Source organism: Lissotriton helveticus, chromosome 6 (genome assembly GCF_964261635.1).
Source record: "Lissotriton helveticus chromosome 6, aLisHel1.1, whole genome shotgun sequence".
Taxonomy (NCBI): domain Eukaryota; kingdom Metazoa; phylum Chordata; class Amphibia; order Caudata; family Salamandridae; genus Lissotriton; species Lissotriton helveticus.
In genome coordinates this window covers 712,802,204-712,815,935 of record NC_136067.1, presented here as the reverse complement: position 1 = coordinate 712,815,935, position 13,732 = coordinate 712,802,204, and the positions used below count along the sequence as shown (strand labels likewise).

At 43.7% G+C, this 13,732-nt stretch overlaps 1 protein-coding gene across 2 annotated transcripts in view; it reads right to left on the bottom strand.

Annotated features, from left to right (window-relative positions):
* LOC144761502 (trypsin I-P1-like) overlaps window positions 1-13,375 on the bottom strand; it is a 52,017-nt gene extending 38,642 nt beyond the window's left edge. The window contains exons 1-2 of one of the 2 annotated variants that reach the window (XM_078646832.1): window positions 13,322-13,375; window positions 6,429-6,606 (exon numbers count right to left, since the gene is read on the bottom strand). In XM_078646832.1, coding sequence (XP_078502958.1) covers window positions 6,429-6,606; window positions 13,322-13,367 — 224 coding nt within the window. In that variant the 5' untranslated portion in view covers window positions 13,368-13,375. Of the gene's footprint in view, window positions 1-6,428; window positions 6,607-8,099; window positions 8,222-13,321 lie in introns of those variants that run through there. The other variant, XM_078646831.1, reaches the window with a different exon arrangement.
* Between the last annotated feature and the right edge of the window lie 357 nt (window positions 13,376-13,732).

Below are 13,732 nucleotides of genomic sequence, written 5' to 3'. Positions count from 1 at the left end.
TCTGTAATTTTGCTCTGATGATTTGCTAGGACCTTTGTAGTGAGGGGGATAAAGGGAAAGGCATAAAACAGAGAAATTGACTAAGTGCTTAGCCGAGCATCTGTGCCATTGCTATAAGGTCCAGGAATCTCGAGAAGAGAAACTCATAATGGAATTCTACTGGATTATAAAATGTCTTCCTTTGGGCCATCAAATTACTGGCAAATCTATTAAGACACAAGAATGCTGAGAGAATTCCTGTGAGGACAGAAACACCACACTCAGTTGATCTACTTGAGCTGCCCCAATAGAAAGGAGCTTCTCTCTGCCCAAGAAGAAAGAACAAATCTATATAGTTAGAAGAATCAAAGCCTTGGACACTTTTCCAAATTGATGGTTTAGATAGGCACTTGTCCCCATATTGTTTGTTCACGGATTCACTGCTGCACCCTAGTAGAATCAAATGTGGGATTTTTTTTATTACTCTTAAACTCATTCGCATACTAAAATGATTATAAAAACATAAGCATTCAATAAATGGCACAGGTAAAGGGAATATTGTAATGTAAGGAAACAGTTTAGCCTTTTTTGTTATTATATTAAAAAGGTACTTCTTAATGAAGAGCTGGCTGCTGGAGAGCCATCTCCTCCTGCAGCCTTCTTGACTATAATGCAGGTGTGTTGTTCCTGCTCTGTATCAAGGTATGAAAATCAAAAGGAAAACATTGCATGTGGTATGTAGCTGCGAAGGAGAACAGTTGGCCACTGTACAGCTTCCTAATGTAGTGACTTGTATTGTAATATTTATATAGAGCTCATAACCCCTATATTTGGCCCTTAAGCGCTTGGCTACATGGGTAGCATGCTACACAGTGTAGGGTGTGTGGTTGGAACTGTGTTGTATTTGGTTTAAACCTGTGTTATTTCTACATATGTCGCCCCCCCAATGTCAACCCTAGGTGCTGCTGCACCGGTCGCACTGTCATAAAGCTGGCCTGTATATAGCACTTTTTACCAGATACAAGGAGTTATAGTGCTTTATGGCGGGCAGCACGCTGCTTGGTGACCCAGGGTTGCATATATGGTTTGAAAGTGAAATTTATATTTTTGTATTTCCAATCTGTGACGAATGTCACCAATTAAACATTTTTATGGGTTGATCTGGATTGAAGAATTAGTGTCCTGACTGCTGGGAGGTGAGACTCGGTAATCCACCAACGATGACTATTTGACAGCCTAAAGGATCGTGTGAGGCCTGAGGCAAGAGACATACCTATGACCTATGACCGGTTTGAGGGTGATCCACTTCGAGTAGGATAGAATGAATTTAGTTTTCATGAATTGACCATAAGAGTGCTGTATTATTGCTGTACAGACCGTAACTGTCTTTCTCTATGTCCAGAATTCCTGCTTGTTTACTAGTGTAGGCATGACATTTTAATTATCTTTACTGGGACCGTGTAGGTTTAGTTGGGCACCAGTATATTAATAACTGGTTTATGCAGAAGACTACAAAAGGCCAAAGTTCACTTTGAAGACACTGTTGTCTGCCTAAAAATCTGCATATAAATGAACGTAATGTCAACAAATAAAGTTTCCTATCCACATGGAAGATTGTGTATTATATTCTAAATTTATAATGAATGCAAAAATGGATGGATAACATTCAGGGTTTTAAGTGGGATGAAAAAACTGTGGGGTCTCTCAAAGAGGCATGACCAATGTAGTTAAAGGCGTGGCTTAAATCACGTAAGCTAAAAATCTGTGCTTAGCATAGTGTACTGCCCGACTTGTATTTTGCTCTTTCTGTCATTGCATCCAGATATATGATACAACAAGTAACATCATACCTACGACAAGTCATGACTATTGGCTTTGTCAATGGCTGTTAGTTGCATAATATAAATAAGCAGCAACTATGGCTTGTACATAATATTGAAAAAGCTTCCACTTAAAGTTCTGGTGGCACAAAGACAATGGTGCTGCTCCAGAAGTTCAGAAAGAGAAGGGAAATTCAGAGAGAAAATGACTATCTTTAAATGATTTTCCTCCCCCCACAACGCTCACCAGGCATGACATCATGCCGTAACTTGCCCACTAGTGAGAAGTTAGCAGTGTGAACATGCGCAGATCGATGTGCCTGCTGTCACTGCAGTCCAGGAAAAAACGGACCGCCTGTGCCAGGGCTCAAAACAGAGCCCGACAGAGACCCGTTTCAAGGTCCCCTTTAAATAACTGCCCATGCTCAGCACCGGTGAGACCCGGCCCACTTAAAGCCCTGATAACATTATATGATTTATTGTGGTGTTCATTATATTTTCATTTGATTCCTTGAACTTACCAATGGGCCTAGGCTCATCCTGTATGTAAGCCACAAATTGTCCATACTTTCTGCTTAAAACTGAGTAGAAACCTGTGTTGGTATTTTCCTTCCCTGCACGATTGCCTCCGACATTCCCAGAAGTGTTCCCTTCCTAAGAAATATCACACCTAGCATGGATGTTCTTGAGATAGAAGTCGATGTTCATAAGCTCAGGTTGGATGTTAGGCAAGAATGCGTATCAATCCGGCTCCAACAAGTTCCCCTGAGAGATTCAAAATTTAGAGGCAAACAGGAAACAAGCAAGCAGAATCCCGCTAGGACGAAAAGTAGGCCCGGGAACCAAAATAAAAGTGGCCAGCATTAGCTAACCAGACAGGTAAAAAAGTGACCCACATTTGCAAATCAGGACAGTATTGAACTTGTAAAGACACCTTCTATATGTATTTTGCAAGTTATGGGAGACTGCATCAATGCTTAACTTAGCACCAGGACTTAATCATCAACACCTGCACTTTTCATGAGTACCAGTTAAGGACACATTTATTTACGGGAAGATTACGTGATTTGCCCAGAATCACGCTGAGACACGAACCTGGTTCTCCATCTCCGAAGTCTGGAGCTCTGGTCATTATGCCACATCATCTCCCCACTTTCATGGTTAGTAGTTGGTTTTGTTTTAGGCAGTGCTAACAGGAGGAATGGGTTGGTGCAAGTTGCCTCCTGATGAGAGCCCCAGCACTTATTTTTTTGCAAATTAACCACTGCACTGCATGCATTTGTGTTTGCAGCAGGCAATATCGTGAAATCAAGAAGAAAAAAACTGTCCACCTGGCCACAAAACCAGCCCACAAACTGCTAAAAAAACCTGCCCACACACTGATCTGTGAGACCAGCCCATCAGGCGCTGCCTCATTGCCCTATAGGCCAGTTCAAACCTGCAAGTACGAACCACCGCTTTGTCCAAGTCAGAAGAGAAAATGTGTGCAGCACTAGAATATGAGCATATTAACCAAGATTTTAAAAGTGCTTGAGCTGCTCATGAAGTGAATCAATATTCAATGACATTGTCTCCTCCCATGTATTGAGCTAATGCACTGACAAAAACTATTTATGAGTAGGGGTGTATGAATCTTCCTATTGATGATATTGGGACCAGTTAAATATTTTCAGTCTGTTGTAAGGCCCAGACTTACTACTCTTTCACACGATGCAGCAAGTCAAGTTGCTGAACTGCATTGAGTGAAGGGGAGAGCCCAAAACTGTGCGTATTACAAAGATATGGCACTCTTCCGCTCTCTCCCTGCGCTGGCACACTTGCGATTTTGAAAGGGTGCCTATGCGGGGGCAGGATTGTTTTGTTCAGGAAGGGATTCAACAGTTAACCAGAGCAAAAAAACAGAGCAGCTAACCGAGGTCAAGCACAATTAATTTCTTAGTTTTACAAATAAACTTTTTGAGTGCAACTACATCCAGCACCAGCTGCAAAAAAGTGCAAATTCAAAAGACAAATTAAGAACAAAAAGGAAGGTGCACTAAACAAATCAAGAAGGTCTTCGTTCTTGGAAAATTCTTCTTTATTTATCAATTTCTTTCGAAAAACAACAGCGGCACACAGGGATTCAACAGTTATATGTCTACCATGCCTACCATGTGGCCTCCCTTTTGATTTTAGTACCTGATACAAGTTGCTGGTTGTCATTATTGGCAGCTGTCGGTTGTGCAGTCATATCATGCCATGTCATAAGGACTGATTGGAGTCCACAGTGAGTACTTTCGGTACCCAAAGTTCTACTGCATCTATTGGGGGCTTGAATGAGGCAGGGAGGGAGAGGACCTTTGGTCCAACTCTCTAGCTCGACTCAGGTGCTGAACCTATAACCAATGAGGAGATAGATGTAGTTGGAGTCCTGATTTGTCTCGCAGCTCAGATTTCTAAATTATGAACGTCGAATGGTTATTGGAGATTGTTTCATAGGTCATTCACTATCTGATTTTCTTGAACACTTTTACTTTAAGTTTGTGTCATTATGTAAATTCATTTTAAATTACACTGGTGGTTTAATTCCTACATATGTTATGTTATGTTATAACCTATTTATAAAGCGCGCTTTGACCAAGGTTTCATGGCGCTATCTCAAGCTGTACCGAGTTGACTGTTCTGAGTTGACTGCCATAGGATCGGGTTACTCATGTGCCTGTATGAACAGCCATGTCTTGAGCTGCCTTCTGAATTGAAGCAGATCGGGACAGGAACGGATCTCCCATGGAAGTGAGTTCCAAAGTTGTGGCGCCAGATAGCCGAAACGGCACCCACCATGCCGCTTGCGTTTAAACTTTGCGCTCACCAACAAGTTTTGATGTTTAGAACGGAGATCACGGGTTGGAATATATCTCAAGATCAATTTGTTAATAAAAATAGAACTATAACAATTTAGGGACTTAAATGTAAGACAGGCGGTTTTGAAGGTGGCCCGTTGAAGCAGTGGGAGCCAGTGTAGCTTTTTTATCAGGGATCTGGCCGATTGCCACTTAGGCTGTTGATAAATCAATTGTGCCGCCTGGTTCTGTACAAGCTGGAGCCTCTTAATCTGATAAGAGGGAAGGCCTAGATAGATTGAATTTGCATAATCTAGATGGGACAGGACTAGGCCAATCACAACTTGTATCAGTGCATCCTGGGTGATCAAGTGATGTATCTTTTGGATTTTTCGCAGTTGGAAAAAACATTTAGAGACTACTGAGCCCACTTGGGCATTGAGAGACAGATCTCCGTCAATAGTCACCCCCAGGCTTTTTACAGAAGAGGAGGGTTTGGGGAAAGGCCCTAGTTCTGCCGGCCAATAATGAGGGCCCCAGGAGATACGACTATCTCCTATCAGCAGTACCTCCGTCTTTCCGGGGTTCAGCTTCAGATGGTTATAATCCATCCAATGACGGATGAACACCATAGTATCCTGAAAGTTGGTGATAGATTCAGTGGAATTATCTATGGTGAAGGAAAGCTGCAGATCGTCTGCGTAGTTGAATGTTGTTACTTTCCTCTGTTTTAGAGCTTTAATCAGGGGGAGAAGATAGATGTTAAACAGATGTGGGGACAGGGAAGAACCCTGGGGAACCCCACATGTGGTATTCAACCCCGATGCCGTGAAGTTAGCCAGGCGAACAGCCTGTGTACGGTCTTCCAGAAAGGAGGTGACCCATCTCAAGGCTTTGCCCTGAAAGCCTGCACGTCCGACACGGTCCACCAAGATCTTATGGTCAACCGTGTCGAACGCGGCTGACAGATCTAAAAGAACCAAGGCTTGATGGGTTCCAGTGTCAGCCTCCCTACGGAGCTCGTCCAGGACTGCCAAGATGACCATCTCAGTCGAATGACCTGGACGGAAGCTGGCTTGATTGGAATCCAAATGTCCGGACTCTTCTATAAAGGTGGACATGGATTTCGCGACATGTGCCTCCAGGACCTTGGCTAAGTATGGAAGCAAGGAGATGGGGCGATAATTAGATGGTTCTAATAGGTCGGCGACGACCTTTTTGATCAGAGGGATCACTGTGGCGTCCTTGAATGATTTAGGGACGCAGCCATGAGTGAGTGATGAATTTAATAATGATAGGGCAGGTTGAGGAATAGTGAAAAATACTTCCCTCAGTATGTGTTGGGGGGCAGCAGTCTCGAGGAGATCCAGATTTAACTTTGGACATCAAGGAGATAAACGATTCAACATTGATCATAGGAAAACTATCCATAGCACAGGTATTCCTGAATGAGTCAGGCGGGATCACAACTGATGAAGAGCATACAATGCTGGCTTTAATTGTACATACTGATAATGGTCAGTTTCTTGCACAGCTAGAGTATGCCACAAAGATCTGTACTTATCTAACATCACGCAACATGAATTTTATGCAATCACAGTAATAGCCAAGCAATGCAATGTACTTAAATACTGGCTCATTTTACTAGATTCAGACCAGGAAAGTCCTTTAATAAATGGTACATTTCAGGTTTATCACAAGTACCCAAGAAAGTATCTCTTTGAAAATATTTCACGTCTTCTATTAAACACACTAAGACACTGTTCATTTCAACAAACAGTAGATTGAACAGAAGAAGAGAGACACTCACAGGCCCATGCAATGTGCAGCTGATAGAATCCAATTCTGATTGATTAGGGATCCCCCACAAAAGCTGCTCCCTTCCTCTGTCTGATATGTCAGGAAGACCTGCCAAGGTTTGCTCTTTTGTGGACAGTTGTAGCCATTGACAATATCATTGATATCTTCGACCTTTGTCGGGAAGGCAGCTGTAAAACAATTGAAATTACATAGGACAGCTGATATCAAGATCCTGATTTAAACCTTTTTGAGCATTTATGTTCAACTTGTGAGTAGAAATGTGCCAATATGGGGTGATTCATTGAATTAGAATTTGCAAATATTAACGTCCCAAGTGAAAGTTGTAGATGTGGAATATAATCAAGAATCATGCTGTGATGGGTGTACCCAACATGAGCGTTTCATGGCGATGGTTGTAAGCTAATGGTGGGAAAGTGATAATCACCGACAAAGTTTTAACTTTGATTATACTAATCATACATCCCAATAGATTTTTACACCCAGTTTGAGCAATTAATTGTAGCGCTAAAATTGCTGCAGTAAGTTCTCAATTTCACAGTTAAAAACACACATAAGCCTCCATATTAACTGGTGGGTTGAATGGAGACTTTCCTCTACCTTAGCCTACTTTTCTTAACACAAGGCGTTTTAGCACTCCCTCCTTCCATCCAGTCACACCTTCACATTATCAGCGCATAGACTGCCTGCACAGACACGCTGAAGGCACATGGGGCCAGATGTACAACCGTTTTTTGCGGTCGCAAAGGGGTTCTAGGCCTGTTTGCGACTGCAAAAAACTTGTGGCCAATGTACTAACCCTATTTTGTGAGTCGCTAATCAACTAGCGACTCGCACAATAGGGTGAGCGACTTGCAAAATAGGGTAAGCGACTTGCTATTAGGGAGGGGCGTGCCAAGGGCATCCCTTCCTAATACCGAGCCCAGAATTAGTGTAAGAATGTTGTACGACTGCAATTGCGGTCGCAAAACACTCGCAGTTTACCACCCTTCTCAGAAGGGTGGTGAGGCACTCGCAAACAGGAAGTGGTCCCCAGGGGACCCCTTACCCTTTGTGAATGCCAGCGCAAATACTTTTTAAGAACCGTCATTGGTCCCAGGGACCACTGCCTGCCCTTAAAAATGAAACTGAAAAATTAAATTTCTCTTTTTTAAATGCATCCCGTTTTCCTCTAATGAAAACAGGCTGTATTTTTTTTCAACTATTTTTTTGACAAAGCAGTCCCAGGCATGATAGTCTGCTGACCCCAGTAGGCCACTTTCTCGGGGAGCACTAGCCATTCCCAATGGGATCGAAAATTGCGACAGCCTCATTAATATTTATCAGGCATGCAATTTGCGACCCCATTGGCAATCGCAAACAGTGTCTGAGACACTGTTGTACATAGCATTTTGTGACTCACATATTGCGACTCGCAATTTGTCGCAATTTGCGAGTCGCAAAATGCTGTGGTCAAACATCTGGCCTAAGATCAAGAAGTGGCAAGGTTGCAAAATATGTGCATGGAAATCAAGTAAATATCTCTACTGAAGATGCAGGATTGTAGCCACTAACACCCCACACAATATCAGTAGTCAAGAAAGTAATCTACTAACAGGAAGCTTGTTTTCTCAAGCTTCCTGTAAGTAGAACAGCGCATCAACTTTCTCTTCGTTGTTTTTACCTGCATGTTGCCAGGCTGCCAGAGTCAGCAGAAGAAAGAGCTTCATCTCGAGGCTTTGGTGGACGACAAAGTTTCACAACTTCTTCAAGTGAAAAGAAACTTTTATATATGCTTCATTATCGTATGCCCTGCGTCAGAGATTTCTAGATTTTGTGAAACCGGTGCTATTTTGCCATATCTCAGTAACCTTTCCTTTCAAAATATGACCTGGCAAAGGCAAACTCCTCCTAAAACCAAGGGTAATGGGAATAATGGTCCCCATTCCTGATAAACAAAAATGCAACGCAACCACTTAATGTACCCTGGAAGAGTTTACTTTGCAGTAAATACATGAAGAACAAATACCATCAGTTAAAGGTGACATTGAGAGCAAGACTACTATGAATCTCTGCATATAATTGCAAGATTTGACACAGAAGCTAACACACACGCCATCTACTAGTGGCAAGATGTATTTAACGCTTTACCAGACATAAACCCTCCGATTGACTAGATCAGATGGCTTGGGACGGTAAAAAGCATTTTCTTATTTAATATAGCCATTTTACAAGTCAGAGCCGTTTTTTTCCAGCTTGTAAAATGAGTTTAGAAATGATTTTCAATTCAGTATTTGGAAGAGGTGTGTTTTTGGCCTCCCTTCCAAATTCTGAATTAACACCCTATGAGTCAATGGTTTTTGACCATAATTCTAGTGGCAAACCATTGATAAGATGCCGACTCCCTTGTTGGAGTACTAATTCATTCACACAGGGGGGGGGGGGGCATTTTGGCTTCTTCCCCCTTGCAAGTTGTGACGGCAGTGTCAGGGGAGTAGGCAGTGGCCCAGGAACAACTGCCAACTCCCATTGACGTTTTTCAAAAGTGAAAACGTTAAGGAAATATGTCTGCTTAAAAATGCTAATAAATAAAATCTTTCAGGGCCTGACTCACAAAGGTATGCTTGTACGTTTGTGTAAGTTTACTCATTTTTGGTATTCACAAACCTCATTTCAATAGTACCTTTACAACTGCAGAGGCCCCACAGTCAGGGTGGAGAACTCTGCACATAAACAGCGAGGGCAGGCCTATTATCGTGAATCAGGCCCCCAGTTTTCAAATGTCTGGTGGTCTGGTGTCACTTACTGGCCTCTGTCACTGCCTTTGCTGCCAATTAGATGAAGTTACAATTTTCAGCCTGTCTAATGCATTTTGATTAGGAAGATCCTCTCGAGCCCCGTCCAACTCAGTTCCAGATTTACTAATATTTTGCATCAGGGTTGCATCACTTTTTTGGCTCGGGTCAGGTGCAAAATCCATTTTGGGATTTATAAAGCCAAGCAAATCCTTATTTGCGTGTCTTGCGTCAGGTAAGCATTACATGGGCAGTACATGAGTGTTTCTGTGCATCCACTCATGCATTTTGAAGCAAACCCATATTTGCGAAGACTTGCAAACATTGGTCTTCTCTAAAATGGTGCACCTACGTGAGGATGGAGTAATAAGGAGTAATATTTTCATTTAAATTTTTTTATATCTTCTCATTATTTCGTCTTTGCATGTGTGCTGTGTTCTGTAGCACACATACAAACAGGAAATAGCTTCAAAGGGTAGTTTTTGTGCAGGAAGGGATGCCTTCTTGCACGAAAACAATCTTGACCACAAAGCAGGCACCCTTGTGCCATGACGCAAGGGCGACTGCATTGGTGCTTAGCATCCACAAGTGTGCGAGGGCTAAGTCAGAACAGCACTGCACCATATCTTTGAAAATATTGCACAGTTCTGCTCTTTCACGCCATGCAGCAACTTCACTTGCTTCCCTGCATTGCATCAAAGGTAAGTAAATATGACCCCAAGTATGTTGTGAACTGACCTATTAGCACTAGGTCGGTTCATAAAATAAGATAATGCTTGCTAAAAGTCCGCTCAAAATTGCAACCATTTCTTTGTACTTTTATTCCAAAGTATTTTGGGCTTGATGTACAAAGGGTTTTAGCATTCACAAACTCTATGAATCATTGGATTTGCAAAGGCTAAATTCATTTGTCGTATGTACTAAAAACATTTAACTATTCAGTATCAGGGCAGTAGGACCCAGAGGAAAAGAGACCCTAGCTGGGGAGTTGAGAGGGCAATAGGAAAGGGAAGAGTCAGAGATGGGAATAGCAGGCTAGAGAAGAGATGCAGAGAGACACGTTCTCCTCGAGATGTTATAATAAAGGAATCTAAATACAGGCACCTTCACCAAACAACATCTAGCGATGAGTGTGGGATGAGTACTCTACCATGCAGGGAAAGATCCAGGAGTCAGAGCGCAATGTTGGGATCCCACCCCGGATGTGTAGACGAATATTGCAGAACGAACAATTGACGGACAGAAAGCTGCACAATGTCATACATTCACCCCAGTACAGAGATCTGGGCCTTAATCCATAGTTGTTTTGCTCAGCATGCCACCCCAGTTTAGACCCAGCCACATGCAAATCAGTCTTGACCCTGTTCACCAAAGGAACAGTTAAGGCCGAACTAACAAGCCAGGTCCTCCCTGTATTGGAAACAAGCATCCTAGGACCGGTTTCGGGCTAACAGCCCTCATCAGCCAGGCTAGCTTGAATCCAGTGGCAAAGTGAGCAAGGGACCCACGTCTGGGCATACCCTGCCACCTTAAGGCGAACAAAGCAAACACAAGGAGATGATGGTCGGATCGCTGAAACATTTCATACACTTGACCCCAGTCAAAGACCTGGGTTGAATCCATCATCATTCTTTAGCTCACTTCACCACCCGAGTTAAGACACAGCTATATGCAAATCAGCCTTGACCCTGTGCCTCATGGGAACAGTCCAGCCCGAACTGCCAAGCCATGTCTTCCCTGGACCGGAAACAAGCATCCTGGGACCGGTTTCGGGCTAACAGCCCTCATCAGCCAGGCTAGCTTGAACCCAGTGGCAAAGTGAGCAAGGGACCCACGTCTGGACATTCCCTGGAAACTTAGCACAAACAAAGCAAACACAAGGAGATGATGGACGGAGCGCTGAAACATTTCAGACACTCACCCCCAGTCACAGATCTGGGTTGAATCGATAATCTTTATTTTGCTCATTTCACCACCCCAGTTCAGACACAGCTATATGCAAATCAGTCTTGACCCTGTGCCTCAGTCTTGACTGTTCTCCTGAGGCACAGGGCCAAGACAGATTCGCATATGATTGGGTATATCCTGGGTTGGCTTCGTGAGCAAAAGAACAATGGATTTAACCCATATCTTTTGACTGGGGGTGAATGTTTGATTTGCTCTGCATTCTGTCGATCATCTGCGTGTCTTTTGCTTTCTCGCCCTAAGTGTGCCGGGAATGCCTAGACATGGGTCCCGGGCTTACTGTGCCACTGGATTAAAGTGGCCTGGCTGATGAGGGGTGATGCCCCAAAACTGGTCCCAGGCTGCTTGTTTCTAGTCCAGGGAGGACCTGGGTGGCAATTCAGTCTGGACTGTGCCCATGAGGTACAGGTTCACGAGTGATTTGCATATGGCTGGGTTTAAACTGGTGTGGCATGGTGGGCAAAAGAACGATATTTTTAACCCAGATCTTTTGACTGGGAAAATGTTTTTGATTTGCTTTGCATTCTGTCCATCATCTGTGTGTCTTTTGCTTTGTCACCCTAAGTATGACGGATATGCCCAGATGTGGGTCCCGGGCTCACTGTGCCAAGCTAGCCTGGCTGATATGGGGTGATACCCCGAAACCAGATCCAGGATGCTTGTTTCTGGTTCAGGGAGGACCTGGCTTGGCAGTTCAGGCTGGACTGTTCCAATGAGGCAGAGGGTCAAGATTGATTTCCATATGGCTGTGTCTAAACTGGGGTGGCATGGTGAGCAAAAGAACAATGGTTTTAACCCAGATCTTTTGACTGGGGGTAAATGTTTGATTTGTTCTGCATTTCGTCTATCATCTGTCTGTCTTTTGCTTTCTCGCCCTAAGTGCGCCAGGGATGCTCAGACGTGGGTCCCGGGCTATTTGTACCACTGGATTCAAGCTAGCCTGGCTGATGTGGGGTGATGCTCTGAAACCAGTCTCAGGATGCTTGTTTCCGGTCCAGGGAGGACCTGAGTGGCAGTTCAGTCTGGACTGTTCCCATGAGCCACAGGGTCAAGACTGATTTACATATGGCTGGGTCTAACCTGGGGAGGCATGGTGAGCAAAAATATGATGGATTTAACCCAGATCTTTTGACTAGGGATGAATGTTTGATTTGCTCTGCATTCCGTCCATCATATGTGTGTCTTTTGCTTTTTCGCCCTAAGTGCGCCAGGTATGCCCAGACATGGGTCCCGGGATCACTGTGCCAGTTGATTCAAGATAGCCTGCTGATAAGGGTTGATGCTCCTAAACCAACCCCAGGATCCTTGTTTTCAGTCCAGGGAGGACCTAGCTTGGCGGTTCGGGCTGAGCTGTTCCCATGAGGCACAGGGTCAAGACTGATTTACATATGGCTGGGTCTAAGTTGGAGTGGCATGGTGAGCAAAAGAATGATGGATTTAACCCAGATCTTTTGACTGGGCATAAATGTTTGATTTGCTCTGCATTATGTCCATCATATGTGTGTCTTTTGATGAATGTTGGTGAGCAATGTGACAACAGGTGCCCACCCCAGTCACTCAGTGCAACATTAGTATAGAAGCATGGCACCAGTAGCCCACCCTGGCCACACTGTGGTGAACAATGACAGATCAACTACCAGAGCGCACCTCTGGCGTGCAAAGGAAGTTCAAAACCCTTATACGGCCTCTGCATGTCCTACCAGAAGGCCTACAAAGGGCAACGCAGAAGAAGGCCTACAGAGGGCAACATAGAGTCGGGGGCACACCCCGCTCATGCCTTGGTACTACATTAGCTACATGATAACAGGAGGCATGCCATTTGCAACCCCATTGGGAATCGCAAACAGTGTCTCAGACACTGTTGTACATAGCATTTTGTGACTCACAAATTGCAACTCACAATTTGTCGCAATTTGCGAGTCGCAAAATGTTATGGTCGTACATCTGGCCCAAGATCAAGAACTGGCAAGGTCGCAAAAATGTGCATGGAAGTCAAGTAAATATCTCTACTGAAGACCTAGGATTGTAGCCACTAACACCACACACAATATCAGTTGGCATGAAAGGAATCTACTAACAGGAAGCTTGTTTTCTCAAGCTTCCTGTAAGTAGAACAGCGCATCGACTTTCTCTTCGTTGTTTTTACCTGCATGTTGCCAGGCTGCCAGAGCCAGCAGAAGAAAGAGCTTCATCTCGAGGCTTTGGTGGTCGATAAAGTAACACAACTTTTACAAGTGAAAAGAAACTTTTATATATGCTTCATTATCGTATGTCCTGCATCAGAGATTTCGAGAATTTGTGAAACCGGTGCTATTTTACCATATCTCAGTCACCTTCCCTTTCAAAATATGACCTGGCAAAGGCAAACTCCTCCTAATACAAAGGGTAATGGGAATAATGGTCCCCATTCCTGATAAACAAAAATGGAACGCAACCACTTAACATACCCAGAAAGTGTTTGCTTTGCAGTAAATACATGAAGAGCAAATACGAGTTGCAGGTGACATTGAGAGCAAGACTACTATGGATCTCTACATATAATTGCAAGATTTGACAC